The 18268-nt window shown below is 44.9% G+C and overlaps 1 protein-coding gene across 1 annotated transcript in view; it reads left to right on the forward strand.

The window, feature by feature from the left end:
* Positions 1-18268, forward strand: part of OTOG (otogelin) — a 1048712-nt gene that overhangs the window by 872649 nt on the left and 157795 nt on the right. The window contains exon 48 of the mRNA XM_078682941.1: positions 4812-4852. Within this exon, the coding sequence (XP_078539067.1) occupies positions 4812-4852 (41 nt within the window). The remainder of the gene's footprint in view (positions 1-4811; positions 4853-18268) is intronic.

An 18268-nucleotide genomic window follows, 5' to 3' on the forward strand; every position in this document is an offset into this window, starting at 1 on the left:
GGACTCCCAAGTACTGGCCTAGATTGCGTCTGAGTTAGGTGTGGAGGAGAATGAGTCCCAGTAGCGTTGGAGAGGCGTGTTTAGGGAGGACGATTGAGGTCGCATTAATTTATACAACCTAGAGACTTGGTGTCCCAGTTTGTTAAGGGAGGCGAATAAGCCTAGGAGGGAGGGAGTGACAGCCTTCAGGTCAGCCTTCGTTAGAGCTACTTTAATGTGTAGGAAATTGTAGAACTCAATATTATTGAGTCGGAACTTATCCTGAATTTCTTTAAAGGTTAGTGGGAGCACGTTTTCGACGAGTTGGTGAGGGAATATTACACCACTGTCTATCCAGGAGGGGTAGTTTAGGGGTTTCCCTTTGTATGTAATGGCGGTGTTGTACCATAGTGACTCCCAATGCGATTATCGGAATTGTTGAGGTAGGTACTTACTGACTTTTAAAAGAGCCATTTTAGTGTTTTTGAAGATAGGGCCCGGGCCTAGATTGGGACTTGGTTTGATGGTGAGTAGGGGCAGGGGCTGAGACCCTTTAGTATAGATTTTTCCACAGAGAGCCACACTGGGCTATAGTTAGGCTGGGAGGATATCCAGTGCGATCCCTGTTTTGCTAAAAAGGCTATTTGGTAGGTTTTAAAATCCGCCAGGTTGACTCCTCCTAGTTTTTTGTCCAAACGAAGCTTTTTTAAACTGATTCTTGCTTTTTTGCCCTGCCAAAGAAATGCCGAGATGTTTTTATCCAATTTGGAATGGAAGTCTTTGGAGAGGACGAGTGGGAGCATCGTGACGAGGTAGTTTCCAGGGGGGATATCATCATTTTTATGGTTTCAATACGGCCCCACCAGGTGAGGAAACGGGGTGACCAACCGTCCAATAGACTTTTGATTTTGGCTAGGGTTTTGTTTTCGTTATGTTTAAGGGTACTTAATAACTCGTCCGTGAACACAATCCCCAAATATTTAATCACTCCTGTTTGCCAGAGTAGGCCGGAATCGCCCAGCACTTCCCTCGGCGTGTGGACATTAAGAGGTTTTACTTCAGATTTATCCCTATTTAGTTTGTAGCCGGAAAGGGAGGAGTATTTGTCTATCGAGGACATTAGAGTGGCAATGGAGTTAGCAGGATTTTCCGTCGCGATCAAGATATCATCTGCATATGCTGCTAATTTGACTCGCGTGTCCCCAAAGGAAATACCTGCAATGTCTCCGTTGTTTTTGATATCTGTAATGAGGGGTTCAAGGGCTAGTAGAAAGAGAGCTGGTGAAAGAGGGCAGCCGTGTCTGGTACCCTGGTATAGGCGGAACGGCTCCGAGAGGGTGCTGTTTATAGCTATCCTGGCCAAAGGAGCAGAGTAGAGGGCCATCACCATCTTGGTAAAGGATTCGCCAAGGTTGAAACAGTACATACACTGGTGTAGAAATGACCATGAGACCTTGTCAAAGGCCTTTTCCGCGTCCAAAGTTATTGCTACCATTGGTGTGGGAGAGGATTTAGCTTTTTCTAGAATATGACATAGTAGTCTCGTGTTGTCGTTGGACATCCTGTTCTTAAGGAAGCCAACCTGCGAGGGGCTAATTAATTTGTGTAGAATGGAGTTTAGTCTGGTCGCTAAGATTTTAGCGTAAATCTTGCAATCCAGATTTATCAGGGATATGGGACGGTAATTTTTAGTGAGTAGCGGGTCCTTCCCGTCTTTTGGCAATACTATAATCGTGGCCTCACTCATCGAGGGAGAAACACCGCCATTTTTTGCAGTCGAGTTAAAGAGCTTAAGAAGCGGGGGGCTGATTTGGTCCGCAAAGGCCTTATAAAAGGGTGCGGTGAAGCCGTCTGAGCCGGGGGCCTTATTATTCTTCAGGGTATTAATTGCTGCTCTGATTTCTGAACCAGAGATTGGGGTGTCCAGATGGGATCTGTCAGATTCAGAAAGTTTTGGAAGGTGAAGTGAATTGAGGTAGTCCCCGCAGGCTGATTCGTCTAATATTTTGTCATTTTTGTAAAGATCTTTGTAAAATTCTACTTAAGTAGCACTTTAAACATGTCTCAGGCCTGTCATTGCAGGCAGTGAGTGTGTAGTTTTAAACTGCCATTTCAACCTGGTTAAAGATATATTTTACCAGGACCAAACCCTCATTTTCAATACATATAAGTCACCCCTAAGGTAGGCCCTGGCCAGCACAGAGGTAGGGTGCAGTATATTAAAACAGTTTGACATGTACTTTCAAGTTTTACATGTCCTGGTAGTGACAACATCTCTTAAATTCATGTTTGACCACCACAAGGCCTACCCCTCTAGTAGGATAACATTGGAGTTACCTTATTACATTTTCTTAAGCTGGAACTTCCATCCTTGCTTGGTGTCATTGGAATTGTACCATATGGTGAAGTCAGATTTTAAATTACAATTTTGAAATTATCACTTTTAGAAAGTTTCCATTTCCTGCCTTAACAATTTGATGCCTGCAGCTTGTCTCACAACTCACAATAGGGAGCTTAGGTGCAGCCTGAATGGGCCTTCACAGGTAGGATTGGAGGGAGGAGCTGGACACCACCCCAATTACACTTGAATAGGCTATATTCTGCTTCCACACAAAGGTCTGCATACTCTCTGTAGGACTGTTGTGCTGCTGAAAGGACTGCCACATTGCTGAACTGCGGAACTGATGCCCTGCTGTGCTAACCTGGTGCCTCCCGCCATCTTACCTGGATGAGAAGGACTAGCCCTGCATCTATTCAACCCAGGACCCCAAAGTGACACCAAAGGCTAGTTGGCTGGCCACCTGAACAGGTGCCTCTGGGACAAAAGGCTCCAACAACCTTGAAACCAGCAGCTGGATTCTGCCATCTCTGAAACTACCCAACCAAGTAGTGCCATCCCTGTCCTGTACCCTTGGAAGTGGGCCTAAGGTGCTCTGCCAATCTCTTTGGATTCAAGAGAACTGAAGCATCTTGTCTGTTGCATGGAGCAGCCTTGAGCAGAATCAACACATCGCTGCCAATGCGTAGGTCTCCACCAACGCAAAGACCCAAATCGCCCTCATCGATGAGATCCTCGACAATGACGCAGGACCTCAAATAGCATTTCTTCGACTGAATGACTCATCTTTGACGCAGATCTTCTCAACGCTCCGGAAACCAGGATTTAAGGGACTGTTTTTAGTGGGTCTAACTGAGTCCATTTTGCCATCCGTGCCCCATTGTGCTTTGGCTGGAACTTGAGACTTTTTTTCCGGTCTGGCACGACCAGAAGTCACAGTTGGTGCTTTGTGCTTTTTGGCGCAATATTTACTGATATATTTGAAATTGCATATCTGTTTCTACGGATTGGATATTTGTAGTTTTGGTCTTGATTTATTAAAAATGTATCTACTTAACTAACTTTGTGTGCAATCCTATTTGTGTGGTTTTTTCACTTTATTACTGCTTGAAGTGTTGCACAAATACTTTACAGATTGTCTGTAAGTTAGACCGGACTGCTTTGTGCCAAGCTACCAGAGGGTTCAGCATAGGTTAATTTAGGGTTGGCTTATGTCTCATCCTGACATGGATTGTGGTTGCTGCTTGATCAGGGCTAACACCTAGTAAACCAACAACCCCATTTCTTGCATTTGTCATTCCGTCCACCCGCTCACTTACGTCCCTCCATGTATCCATCCACATCCCCACTCATATTTCTACATTTGTCCATCTAGCTGTGAGCCCATACATTTATTTACCTAGGCATTCACACACTCACCACTCCATCCATTGACCCAGTTACACAACAAAGCATGCATGCATCCATCCATTCACCCATCCATCCATTCATTCCATGCACCACATCAATGCATCTATCTGCATTCATGAATTTAACAATTCAGACATATATCTCCCTTTTTAACACATCTTCATTCACCACATGTTTGCATGTGTTCCTGTATGTGTGCTGACTTTTACTGTATGGGTCACTGTATATTGCATCTGAGTGTGAACATATGCATAGGTGTTAGTTTGCATATTGTCTGTATTTACACGAGTACCGCTAAGTGCTGTTTGTATGAGCCGGGGTGTTTATTAGTGCCTGTCTGTTTTTCAACCTGTGCCATAGGTGTCTGCGTTTATGTTGGTCTGTTAGCATGAGAGGCAAAACATGTTATGGTACAAGTGTATTTTAATTGTGATTGGTGTGGGACCTAATGGCTGTATGTATGCTTCATGTGTGTCTTTATTCTTTATTAAAAAAGAAGGTGGTTTTGGAGTCTAAGATGATGGAATTTTCACTTGATTAACACTAGATAATTTCAGCTCCTTTTTACCCCTACAGTTTTAGAACAGCTGTCAGTTAGTCGTATTTTATTTGAGCCTTTTTGAATATTTACTCTTGAAATAAAAACTACAATGTAGTATACTAGTTTGTTTTTCATTCAATAAACCTAATATTGCATCCATACTTCGTCAGGCTCCTAACATTCTGGTACTGATCATATCGAATTATTTCATATCTGGTGTGATAAACTGTATCTCTTGGAATATGGTACTGCGTTTATATTTGCCTTATTTTGCTTCCTATTAAATCCATTTCCATTTATTGATTTAAAAGTACAATAACCTATGTCATCATACAAGCTTTTAAACATGGCTCATTGACCTAACCAGATATGCTACATCATGTGATTATTGATGCATCTTTATAGCTTCTAATCTAGGGTTTACATTTTAAAAATAGCCTCACCACTGGTGGGAGGAATCCAGACAAATGATTTATGTTATTTCAGATATGCATAAATTTAACACATAATTTAATAAATAATGTACGTTTTTGTTTATTTTAGAATGTGATTGTGATAAAATTCCAAAGCCAGAGTGCAAGCTGGTAAGACATTTTAAAATGTTCTGTTATTAATGTTTCCAAAGTAAATTTGAGAAATGCTGTGTGGCTTTAAATTAGTATTAGCTCTGGCGCACCATAACATTTCCCGCTGTAATTGTATTTCTTTCAGTAATTGTAGAGTATGGTAATGTCCCCTGCAAGGTAAATTGATGTGCACTCTTGTCCTGAGTAATCTTACTGCATGTGAAACTGGTATCCGGATTTTCTTTTGGCTGAATCACACATGAAATACTGCATGTGTCCAGAGGAGTACGGTATCTCCGAAATAAACCACAGGACCCTTGGTTGGGCTCTGAGATCAGGATGGGTGCCAAAAGTGTAATCTGTAGCACACAGAAGACCACCATCTGTGCAAATGGGGACATGTACTGTGAGGGATGATGGCATCATCATATCATTATTGAATCCGTATTATTGGACCGGACATTTTACCTGTCAAAAGTGAGAGAGCAATGCCAACAGGCCCACTCATAGAAAGTTCTGTTTAAATGTCTTGCCCAGTCACTACGCTGACATCACTGAGTGTATGTAGAGTGCGTATGATAAATGTATTGGTATCAAGACTGCATGTTGCTTGTGAATGCTAAAGCCAGTGGGATAACTTTTTGGATTGTCTTTTGTTTGTCATGGCACAAGATGGAAGTTGTGATACAGCCTTCCCAGATAGTGGAAGTATATTGACTCCATTTCTGAGCTGGAGGATATAGCTGTGACACTGAAGGGTGGAGGGATGGAGAAATGGCTACCGTTAGAAATTGTATGGTAACCTTTAAACAGGGAATTCCTGATTAATCCTTCCTGACTGCTGCCATTTAATTGAGGGTGGGAGGATGATGTTGAGTTAGCAGATTCAGTTGGTAAAGGGGGGGAAGCTTTTGGGCAGCATCTCGTCCTTTTGACTCCCCCTTGAGTGGTTTGTGCAAGAAGACTGAAGACAGCTGTGCCAGCGCTGCAGCCAGAAAGTGAAATGTTAAAAGGAACCACACTAAACTTTTTCCTGGATTTTAGAGAGTGGATCCACGTCCATTGTCTGAAAATATTTCAAAAAAGTGAGACTCAAACTTTTGCACTTCATTCCAGTTCCATGTGTCTTCACTCACCAAAGATATGAGTACTGCACAGAGTTCTCGAAGAGTGGTTCTGAGCCAGGCCTGGTATCAATGATAGCCAATATCATATAGTTAAGGAGCTATCACCTCATGGTGGCGCATCTTTCTGGAGAGCTATGGGTCTACCTAAGACCAGGGACTCTGTCTGCCTCCTCTGAAGGAAAAGGAGAAACCTGTAACACAAGAGCTGTGTAAAAAATCAAGGTACTAATTGAGGGGGTAAGTACCCACCTCAAGTAATAATCATAGTCCTTGTCAAAGTGAACCACTAAAATCACTAAATAAGCTTGAGCTCAGCCTTCTGTTAGCCATGTCACAGAGCAAACAGGCTTAACTTAGGAGAAATGTGTATGGTGTTTTATGCAGTACTAAACAGTTATAAAGTCAGATTGAAAAACAATAGAATTACAAAATGAATTTGAAAAATAAGGTACAATTTAACCCAACAAAATGACACTCCAATGACAAAAATCCAACAATGGGAACAAAACATTTGCATTTTTTAAGTTTTAGGTAGAGATAGCACCAAGAAGGACGGTGTCAATGGTCACAGTACAACAGGATCTACATGCAATTTGATATTGAATGCAGGGGAGCATGGGTCGGATACACTCACCAGGTTCACCCTGGTCAAAGATTCTACCTCAGGGGAGACACTTAGGGGCCGATTCACAGAACTAATTTGATATAAAATCCTAAACTTACTACTTTTGGTATTCACAGATGGCATTTAGTAGTAGTAAAGTTAGGAGTCCTAACTTTACTACTACTAAATGCCTTCTGTGAATACAAAAAAATAGTAAATTTAGGATTTTATCTCAGTTTAGTAGTAGTAACATTAGGAGTCCTAACTTTACTACTAATAAATGTCTTCTGTGAATACCAAAAGAAGTAAGTTTAGAATGTTATCTCAGTTTAGTAGTAGTAAAGTTAGGAGACCACTCTTTACTACTACTAAATGCCTTCTGTGCATACCAAAAGAAGGAAGTTTAGGATTTTATCTCCGATTAGTTCTGTGATCGGCCCCTTGGAGACTCACAGGGTGGCAGGCAGAGGCCAACAAGAGGGTCTAGTCCAGGTGCAGTTGCTACTGGTCAGCTAGGCAGTTGCAAGAAATGCCTCTTGTAGCATATTGTGTCACTTTAGCTTTACAGGGCGTCAGCCTTATGACCCTTGGAGTTCAATTCTTGTCCTGGGTACAACAGGGAGAGCAGGTCCAGTCATATAAGTTCTTCTCAGGTCTCAGACAACAGTTGTAGTCCTCATCTGATCTTTCACAGGTTCCGGCGTGTTGTGAAGTATAAGCCTGGAGATGCCAAATGTATGCCAGGCACAAGCTAGTGAGTGGGGATGAACCCTGGGAACACCATAACCAATGGGGTAAAGTGTCTGTAGCTAACCCTACCGACATTGTACATCTTCATGATAGCTGAAGTCTTTGACCCATTGAACATGGGCTCTGAGGGCTGAATGTGTGTGGGGGTAGATTATGGTTACCCTAGCGTATGCCCGCATCTAATACAAAAGTCCAGTTTTAGGCAGTCTCTGTATCCCCTAAAACTCAGAGGCAGAAATCTGGTAGGACAAAGCTGCGCTTTCAGCAACTAGACAGTATATGCACACCAATTGTTTTGGCATTCTCCCTTCTTTGAAGCCAATATAAAAAGAAAAAACCCAGCTAATCTACCATGCAGGTATTGACACTCCAGCAGGATCTGGCACTGTGTGATGTCAACAAGAGACCCAACATGATGGTGGCTGGCCTGGTGGGAGGGACAAAAGAAGTCTGCAGGCCTGGTTGTGAGCTACTTCTGCTTGTGGCAGGGTAGGCCTCTTTGAAGTTAATCAAATCCTTAAGCCCAGCTCACAGACCAACTTGTCATGGGTGCAACAACACCTCCCCACATTCAAGGCCTTTTATTCTTGGCCTTTGAGAAAATTCACACTCCATTTACGCCCAATGAAATGTTAACTACGGGCTGGCAGAAGACATAAAGCAACTAGCTGATTTAGCTTCCAGGGTCTTCAGGCAGAGCAAAAATTCCTTTTTAAAAGTCATCTTACTCAAATATTTACTACAACAAATCTGACTTCACAAGCAAATTGTAATAAAGATTTCAACAAGTCAAAACATTAAATGTGCAGTATTTTCCTTGGGAGAGATAATATTTATTAAACCTAATTTTGTATCCCAGTGCTTTCCTGTGGAACAGCCAACCCTGCTACAGTGAAAATAACTTTAATGTGCTAGTCACTGCACATGTGGACTTGCTTAACATTCCGCTTTACTCTTCCAACTTTTCAATATCATGCAGCCTGCCTTAATGGGCAGTAAGGCTTACTTTGGGGTGATTGATTAATATTTAAAAAGATAATTTTAGGCCTGTCATAAGAAGATATTTTGACATGTCAAAATGTCAGTTAAAACTCTCATTTCCATGCTACTGGTGGCAGGCCTGCAGTCACGTTTGCATTGTAACTGCAGTTAGTAGCACAAAGAGAACCGCAGCCCACTGGTGACATTTAACTTACAGGTCCTGGTACACTGTAGGTACCATATACTAGGGACATAAGGGAATTATAAGTAAGCTAAATATGCTAATCCTGAGTATACCAATTCTACTATGTTGAAAGGCAGAGCTCAAACACTCTACCATTTATTAGCAGGGGTAAAATGTACAGAGTTCTATAGCAAGCAACAATAGGGTCCACCAAAAAGTCCAAAAGAATTGTTGTGACCTTTCAGAAAGACAAATTTCAAACAAGCTGTATACCCCCGGAGGACAGTCCCAGCTGTAAAACTTGGAGAGAAAAGTGGCCCAGGAGAAGCAGACTGACATGGCAGTGTGTTGAAAATTGTACTAAACCTGCCAGAGGATCTCCCAACCTCCCTGCAGGTCAAAGATAAACCTATGTGAACCTTTGTCTTATCAAGGTGCTTGTTTCAGCAATTGCCACAGAGGAAGTCCAGTGGGCCTATGCTGACTCTGCAGTTGGTGCACTCCAAGGACCGTGACCCTGCCTCACGGACAAGAGGAAGGAATCCTCCATGAGTGCCAGACTGCCCATTCAGAGTACCTTCCCATTTGCATTTGCAAGTTGCATAAGCCTGTTGCAGAGAGAAAGAAGCCAAACTGCCAGAAAGAAGCCTTTCTGACTGCTGGCACAGTGCGGTTGAAGCCTGCACCCCTGCGCTCGGAGCTCTTATGTCTGCATTACCTCAGGTAATGCTAACACCTGAAATGGTAATTGATTGAGAACTTGACTAATGGATTTTTCAAGGACTTTGTTGAGACAATTGCAACCTGCTTAAAAGAACTGTCTTGTCAAAGGTTTATGACTGACCGGCAGTTCACAGAACCTAAAAAAGCTGCCTCGTTTCACCACAGTGAGCCCGCACATGTCTGTTTGTGTAGTAACTCTTGTAGTTTGCTTAAAATACCTTTCCTGTAGTGCAGCATATTGCTTATGTATAAGATTGAGTTGTTATGTGTTTAAAGTACTTCTCATTTTCCTACTAGAAAAGCGCAGGCTGCAGATTACATTATTGTGTCTATTGTTTGACTGCTTCATTTCTGATTCTATACCACCCCTCACTACTTCCTTGAGATGCCTTGGACTGCTTGCCATTACTACTGTGACAGTCAGGTGCAGTAGGGGTGTATTTAGCTGAGATTACAGCTCCAACGTAGACCGGACACCCCGGACATCAGAGGCAAAAGCTGTAACCCACACGGTTATGACCCAGTAGCCACAGCCTGACTGCCTTCCCCAAAGTTTGGATAGTTTCCAAATTATCTCCTTCAGTCCTAATTGGCTATCAATCTATCAGTGAATAGATCAACAATAACATTAGATTTTGAAGCACAATTTCCTACCCTAAAATTTCTAATCAGGATCCCAGTAAACAAGATTAGTGACATATCCACATGGAAAACTATAAGGTTGAAACTCCCAGCCACAGTTGCACCATGCCACTCTACTCCTGATGTCTTTATGTTTTTTTGACTTGTGTTCTTCATGACTTTGGTAGTGTGTTGTTGACATGTGGAATATTCAGTTCAGGAGGTAGCCCCACCCAAAATAGTATTCCTTTAACTGTGAGAGAATGGAGTCCCCAACTTCAAACCATGACAAAAATAATGGTTGTCATTGTGCATGCCTTTTCACGTGCACGTCTATTTGGGAAGGATTCCTACTGGCCATTCCAGGTAAATCTTTGTAGTCTTCCATGACTCTAGCCCACACTTAACCCTATTTGTGAGATGTGTATAGAATGGATGAATTTGCCTATGGGGTTGGGTATGCCGAGCTGGCTATCAGGAATAACCGATTATTGTGTAGGCACAACAGGTTGGCATCAGAAGTCTTTCCTACATGCCACTGCTGCTATCATCCCTTTGCTCCTCCCTGCCCATGATATTTTTGTAATATTTTTGTGTGTCAGGTTCTGTTTCACAAATATATAAAAAGAACAAGGAGATATCCTTTAAGCTTAGATCACTGTTTCAGATCAATTTCACCAGGTCAGCCTGTGGTGTAAAAGAAAATATCATTAAAGAGAGAAAATAACCACCTACCACATGAAGTTAAAAAAGCAACCGTTAAAACTTAAATCATTTTCATTCTATAATCTCAGTGTGCAATACAAATACACTAAATACATTTCATTTTCTTATTTTATTTTATCAAAACATATCTTATTCAAAATATTTTTTCTTTTTGTACATAAACATGCTTAAAACATCTTTTGAAAACATCATTGATATTTCGCCCACAGGACTTCTCAAACCATTCTCACCATTCACCTTAAGTAGTTCTCATTAACAGCAGTAGGGGAGTACAGCGAGAGATCTGCACATCATGACTCAAGTGTTTTCCTGAGAGAAATCAACTAGGTATACATATAGTTCTGCTTAGATACACTTTAGTACATAGTACCTCCTATATATCTTCGATACTTTGATGTTTCATTATTTTTCTATTTATAAAATATAATAAGTATAAGTTTTAATTGAACCAAAGTAATAATGATCATTTCATCTCATTGTATGTGTTTCCCTTTTAAGATCCCCAGAGCGTTGACGTCAATACTCTGGGATCTTCAGAGAGAAACAGATATAACAAGATGAAATTATCATTATTACGCTGTGCTCCGCTACTGCTTTCAATGAGAGGTGTGATGAAAGGTACGAATGTGGTATGGTGGGTGAATATTTTGGGATGTGTGTGAATAAAGTGTGATTCTATTATTTTACGTCAGGTGAATAGTGAGAAGGGTTTGAGTAGCCTTGTGGGCAAAATATTAATCATGTTTTCAACAAATGTTTTGCTTAGGTATGTCTATGTACAAAAATAAAAAATATTTTGAAAAAAAAAGATGTGTTTTGATTAAATACAATAAAAAGAAAATGAAATGTATGTTTTTTTTATATTGCACACTGGGCTGAACAAATATCGATGAAAATTATTGAAGTTTTGACTGATGCACTTTTAAATTCACTGGGTAGGAAGTTATTGTTCTCTTTTCTGTTCTAGTTTCCCCAGCATCTATCTCCCCCTATATCTTCTTCCAGGGAGGCGGGAGGTCTTTGTCTTTTTCTAAGAAGAAGAAAATATCACCTTTACCAAGTAAGTGGTCAAGCACACAGCCACTGTAACGCCTGACAAAAGGAGGTCTGCTAAGTGCTCATCCCCAGACTCTGTGTGTCAGCTCTGGCAGAACAGGACTGAGGAATAACAACAAACATCTGATTTGAAAGAAGAACCTAATTGACTTTTGATATTATACAATGTCTGCCATCACCGTCAGGCCAGTGCTGTGCAAAGATTACGGCATATTCATTACGATGAGATCAAACTTAAATTTGAGCAACACCTACTTCAACCTGATAGGAACACCCAAACGTGCTGCTCCATTGCTGAGTAGCTGCTGGTCTCACAGTTGAGGATAAAAGGTATTTTGTGACACTGAAATATGTATTCACTTTGATTTCCACCAGACTGTGTGCTCAGGTGAACAACTTCACAAGGCTCTGGATGATTGGTTGTAACACTCAATCATTAAGGACCAGGTTTCAAAGGACTGCATAGAATTCTGAATTGCTAAGTACTGTAGATGAGAAGTAGGTAGACTTCCCTGAGTGCTAGGCTCCGGGGACCTATTCAGCGTTGAGGTGTCATCTTTCAGCCAAAACACAACTAGCATGTTGGAAGAGCGCCTCTTGCAAGCTAGAATGCCCCAGCACATCACTCTGTCAACTGATAGCTGTCCCCAATCGCAGAGCCAGAGTACATTGACATATATTGTCTAAAAATCCTTTCCCCATGGTAATGGCCAAAAGCCTTCTCTGTATGTGACAGGTGGATAAAGAAAATACATAGGGTCTTATTACAAGTTTGGCAGTCCGTGAATCACCATCCTGGCAGTGGCGATCCGACAGTGGTGAGCCGTCCAGAACAGTTGGGCAGATTGTCTTTGGGAAGACAGAGGCTTGACTGCCAGCACACCGCCAACCGTCAGGGTCATGGTCAGGGGAATTCAGCCTCCATTGGGCAGTACAGAGGCACAACAAGGCCGTCTATATTACGAGTTAACTTCCCGACAGGCTGACCGCAGCGGTCGGACTGCTAACTAAAGGTCAGAGGAAACGAAGGATTTGGGGTGCATACACATCCCTATCCAGTTCTTCCCAGCAGATTTCAATATGGATCTCTTTCTCCAGGTCCTACCTACACAGGGGCATCTTCTCCCCAAGGAATACAACCCTGTCATCTGCAAAATACAGGTAACTGCTTTATTACCTGTTAGACCTGGCTTTTACAGCGGGGTTATCCCCAGATTTTTGACTTTGTGGTCTTCTGTTTCTGACCTGTTTTTGTTGGTTTTATGACTCTGGGCACTTTACCACTGGTGATCAGTGCTAAAGTGCATATGCTCTCCCTGTAAAATATATGTATGGATTGGTGTTTCCATAATTGGCTTATTTGATTTACTACTCAGTCCCTAGTACAGGGTACTGTGTGTGCCCAGGGCCTATAAATCAAATGCTGCTAGTGGGCCTGCAGCACTGATTGTGCCTCCCATATAAGCAGCCTGTAAATGTAACTCAGGACTGCCGTTGCAGAGCCTGTGTGCAGTCTAGTACTGCTATGTCAACTTGGCAAGTACACCCACTTGCCAGGCCTTAACCTTCCCTTTACATGTTAGTCACCCCTAAGGTAGGCCCAAGGTACCCCTGTGGGCAGGGTGCAGTGTATGTGAAAGGTAGAATATGCCCTGATGTGTGTGCCATGTTCTGACTCCTGACTGTGAAATACGGCCAATTTAGTTTTTTCACTATTGTAAGGCTATCTGTTACCATGGGATAGAAGCGGAAGTTTGCTTATAACATCTTATAAACATAACTGCCCCTGGGAACCAGATAGGAACATAAAGTTTAGAAAATAAAGTTTAGTATGCCTGAACTCAGAACGTTAAACAGCATCTTTTAGTGAGGGTGATTTTTACATTCCGTGTTTGAAAATACCACTTTTAGAAAGTAGGTATTTTCTTGCTTAGCAATCCAGTGTGCCTCTGCTAGGATGTGTATTGACTGTCTGACTTTGGAGTGACAGGGGCTGGGGATGTGCAGCGGCTCCAGAGAGTCTGGATGAGTCAGCGCTAGTCTGAATAGGTCTGGTCTGCATTTGGAGTAGTGGGAGGAGTCGCACCTGAATAGGGCTGTGCCTGCCTTCCACAATGATGGCTCTGCCCCACTGTGGTGTGTCTGGAGCCAGGGCTCACACTGACAATGGAGGCAGGGGCGTAACATAGGCCCCCGCAGCCCACGCGGGGCCCGAAGCTCCAGGGGGCCCCCTCGGCACTGCACGCTGTCCGGAGAGCTCCTAATTGAGCCCGGAGGGGGCCCCTCTACATACTTTGCAAGGAGGCCCCCTCCATTTTGGTTACGCCAGTGAATGGTGGTTGTTGTGCCCTTGCAAAGTGCCCCTCAGACTGGTTTGGACTGGGTTCAGAGCCCGGTCAGGGAGAGAACAAAGAGAATAACTGTATAAAATAAGGGGCCCAGACCCCAAACTTTTAGATCACTTCTGGGAAATCAGGAGGAACCTTTGACAAGGAGATGAGCTGGAGAAACTGAGGAGGAGTCCTACCCCTGTGCTGTTTGCAGTCTGGGGTTGGCCTGCAGTGGCTGCATACTGCCAAAGTCCGAGATCACTGCAACGATTTCGACGCAAGCCCTGCTATGCAGCTGCAAGAATCAACTTATCATCCTGGATTGTCGCATTGAGGCGCCAGGTCTGTCGCATCGTTGGGGGACGCAGTAGGAAACGGATGCATCACATCTCCACGCAGTAAGAAACCGACCCATCACCTCCTCTCCCGTACTGAACATACGCATCACCTCGCCTGCGCAGCAGTAAGGAATCGACGCATCACCTCCCCCAGATCAAGGAATCAACGCATCAGCTTCCCCGAGTGTAAGGAACCAGCGTATTACCTTCCCTGGGGCCCTTTTAGTTTGTGTGCGTGAGGCATCCTATTTACTTTGGGGCATATTCTCAAGGGGCTATCGCCGAGTTAATGGCACTTTATCGCAGCCAAAGTCGCGATAAATGTATCACCCCATTCACAAGCTGGTGCTAACAGCCCATAGCACCAGTTTACCTGCGATAGCAGCCGCAAAAAACATTGCCACAGATGACCCATGCAACTATCGCTAATGCGATGCAGAGTAGGCGTTCCCGAGCAAAAAGCCGCAACAACACCACTCTGGAACATTCTTAATGACCAGCCACATCGGCGATAAGGTCACAAACCCTGCGATAAAGCGTGTTAGTTGCAGGAAACTAACATCCGCTCTGACCTGGTGTAGAGTCAGACCACAGGATGTGCCACAAAAGAGAGGCCAGCCCAGAGCCACACATGAAGAACAAAAGATGCCATGGAGCCACTCATCATGCAGCCTGGACACCCAAGAGGGCCAAAACACCCAACGCCACCACCCCCAGGACCCTCCTCCCCGGACAAAGACATGCCACATCGACTACACGGATTCATATACAAACATTTGCCTGATGATGCACAATAAAAACTGGTTACATGCATGTGTCGACACAAAAATGAGCATCACACATTCACCTTCAAAACAACAAATGAAAATGTATTAAAACAAACACAGAACAGAAAGGAAGACACAGGGCGGCTCTCCATGGGACAATGCGTAGGTCACAGCCTGCAAGACAAAAACCATGATGAGAAGGTGTGTCCTGCACACATCAAGGGACAGAGAAAGAGCGAAGGAGAGAGCGAAGGAGAGAGAGAGGGGAGAGAGATATAGACGGGCAGTGAGGGGGAGAGAGAGATAGACTGACAGAGGGGAGAGAGAAAGGGATAGACTGACAGTGAGGGGGAGAGAGAGATAGATGGACAGAGAGTGGGAGAGAGACACAGAGAAAAGAAGAGAGGGACAGAGAGAGAGAGAGAGTGCAGACACTACACACCCAGGCCACACTGCTCACCTGCTGCCACAGGTGTGTCTCCAACCACCTGCTGGTATGTAGTGCAGTTCACCATGTTCCACATCTGAGACAGACCTGTCATCTGAAACAGAGTCCAGATACATGAATGGCAAAGTACATAGAATTGCATGCGACATCATTGCCTGTCCGCCACTGCGCACTTGGCTAGCTGCATCCTAGCCCCTCCAACTGCCCAGTGGTGCATGCCCACCCCTGCACACCCAGGCAGCTGCACTCCAGCCCCTCCCGCCACCCAGTAGTGGTGCCCGCCACTGCGCCCCCAGGCAGCTGCACTCCAGCCCCTCCCGCTGCCCAGCTATGCATGCCCGTCCCTGCGCAACCAGGCCCCACTGCTCACCTGCCGCCACTGACGTGTAGAAATGAGGGCCCACCATGTGCCGGTGCAAGCCCCAGACTCGGGGCCCACAGACACAGCACCCTCCACATCATGCAGCTCCACTCTGCGTGCGCCCAGGTCTCACATTTGGTGCTGGGTCTTGAGTCAAGCTTAAATACACACCACACAGATACACCTCGAGAGAGGTTTGAAATGGCAGAGTGCATGTGCGCCTGACCCTTTTTATTGGCAGGGTCACATGGGCTGTGACACATGTGCTGGATGTGTGGGGTGTGGGTGTAAACCATCAGTGAGGGAGTGGCCATGGCATGCTGACAACTAGACCTGTGAGCAGGAGAGCACTACAGGGAGGTTCTGGCAAACGTAGCATTGTTGTCACCCCCTGGAGCGTAAGCGTAGTGGGCTGGCTTGGCGTATGCCAGTCCAGCGTAAGGGTTTGAACAATTACCCAGGGGCTCTGGGCATGGTTCTGTACGGGGCTGGACAAGGAAGTAACTAATGCGTGTGTCCCTGTTGTTGCATCGGCGCCACCCGGACAACATTCGGCAATGTGTCACCCTGTGACCCAATCCAACGACATGAGCCACATGGACATAGGGGGAATTCACTGACCCTACATTCATCAATACTACCAAGCATGAAAGACCATAGACACGACACATCTGTGTGATTCGGAATGTTTGATGCCAATTCAGTGAAGTGTTGCATCTGGAGCAGTACAGGGCCATGCAATCCCCACTTTACAATGTTGGCCTGTGGAAGGCCAGCCAGAATCCTTCAGGGAATGACAAGACCAAAGGAAGAGGAAGAGTGGCGATCAAACTGAATATTGCAGTCCATGTCGATGTCCAAGGTGAGTGTCGCAGAGTGTATCGGGGGACAGTGGAAGGTGATGATGCAGAGTGCAGAACCAAGTTGAAACCGCACATATGGCGGAGATGAATGCTACTGCGTCCTTCTTACCACGATGGCGCTTTCATCCGCCTCTTTGTCCTCTGCTGTACCATGTGCTCACATGTGAGTGGTGGCGTTCTGTCTCCAGCACTGTGAGGCAGAGAAACCTCAGGGGCCGGAAGTGGAATGTCTGCCACACTGTGTGGCACTGAAACTTCAGGGGGCGGAGATGTGGATGTAGTGGTAGCAGCACCATGCATCAGCGCAAGGCCTTGTGGCAGCAATGCCATGAGGAAGGTTTTGAGGTCATTGAGGAATCCAGCTACCACTTGCTGGTATGCAGCCGTGGCAGCTGCTCTTTACGCATTGGCCAGGTCCATGGTCTCCCTGAGCCTCCACATGTTTCCCACCTCCCGGGCGAGCTCGATGGAGCCACTCTGACTAGTCAGTCGTTCTTGTCTCTGAGTCAGGGCTCTGGCGATGTCAGCCATGGTTTGTTGGAGAGCATGGAGCAGACTATGGGTGTCCATTAGGGACTGTGAGTGGCCCCTGATGGGACTTAAACATCCAGACTAAACATCCACGTATGGCATCTAGTTTGTCTGCCATGCGGTCGAAGCCGAGCCGCACCTGTTCAGCCAGCTGCTCCTGGCATTACAACACACAGCGTTGGAAGGCCATGCGTTCTTTGTGGGGGTCCTGGGAGGCAGCCGTGGTGGTGGGTGCTGCTTGCTGTGTAGTCTGTGCTGGGGGTAGGGTCTCCTCATAGCAGCTGGGCTTCACAGCTCCTGGAAGTGGGCTGCGGAGGCTCTCCACGTGCTGTTGGAGGGCGTCAGAGTCGAAGCTGTGGTGGTCCTCTTCTTCATCAAAAAAGAGAGGGTCGGACTGCCCTGCAGGACGTATTGATTGTCCCTCTGCAATGTGAAGGGGAGGTGCAGTTTAACAATGTGTTCACATGTGTGTTGTCGCATTGTACATGGTAACATACAGACTGCATGACTTTGTACATCGTGGCTGTTTGTGAGGATCTGCCTATTTGATGGGGAACAGTGGACATTTTGACAACAGACGTGTGTGTTTGTACTTGTACATAGTCGTCTCACATTTCCCTGCAATGCCACTTGTGGTTGGCCGGTGTCTTCACCCAGTCGGCACCAGTTGTGTCCTGTGTTCTGTTGTGGATGTGTTGCGGCTTGTGCCACATTGTTGTCAGTGTTGCTGTGCTCTGCAGGGAAGACATGGCTTGGCAATTCGGGCTGGACTGTTCCCATGAGGCACAGGGTCAGACTGATTTGAATATGGCCATGTCTGAACTGGGGTGGTGGAGTGAGCTAAAGAATGGTGATGGATTAAACCCAGATCAGTTGACTGGGGGTAAGTGTTTGATTTGCTCAAACGCTCCGTCCATCATCCCCTTTGGTATCGTTTTATTCGCACTAAGTTGGCAGGGTATGCCCAGACGTGGGTCCCTTGCTCACTCTACCCCTGGATTCAAGAGAGCCTGGCTGATGAGGA

The sequence above is a fragment of the Lissotriton helveticus genome, chromosome 3_1, assembly GCF_964261635.1.
Source record: "Lissotriton helveticus chromosome 3_1, aLisHel1.1, whole genome shotgun sequence".
NCBI lineage: Eukaryota > Metazoa > Chordata > Amphibia > Caudata > Salamandridae > Lissotriton > Lissotriton helveticus.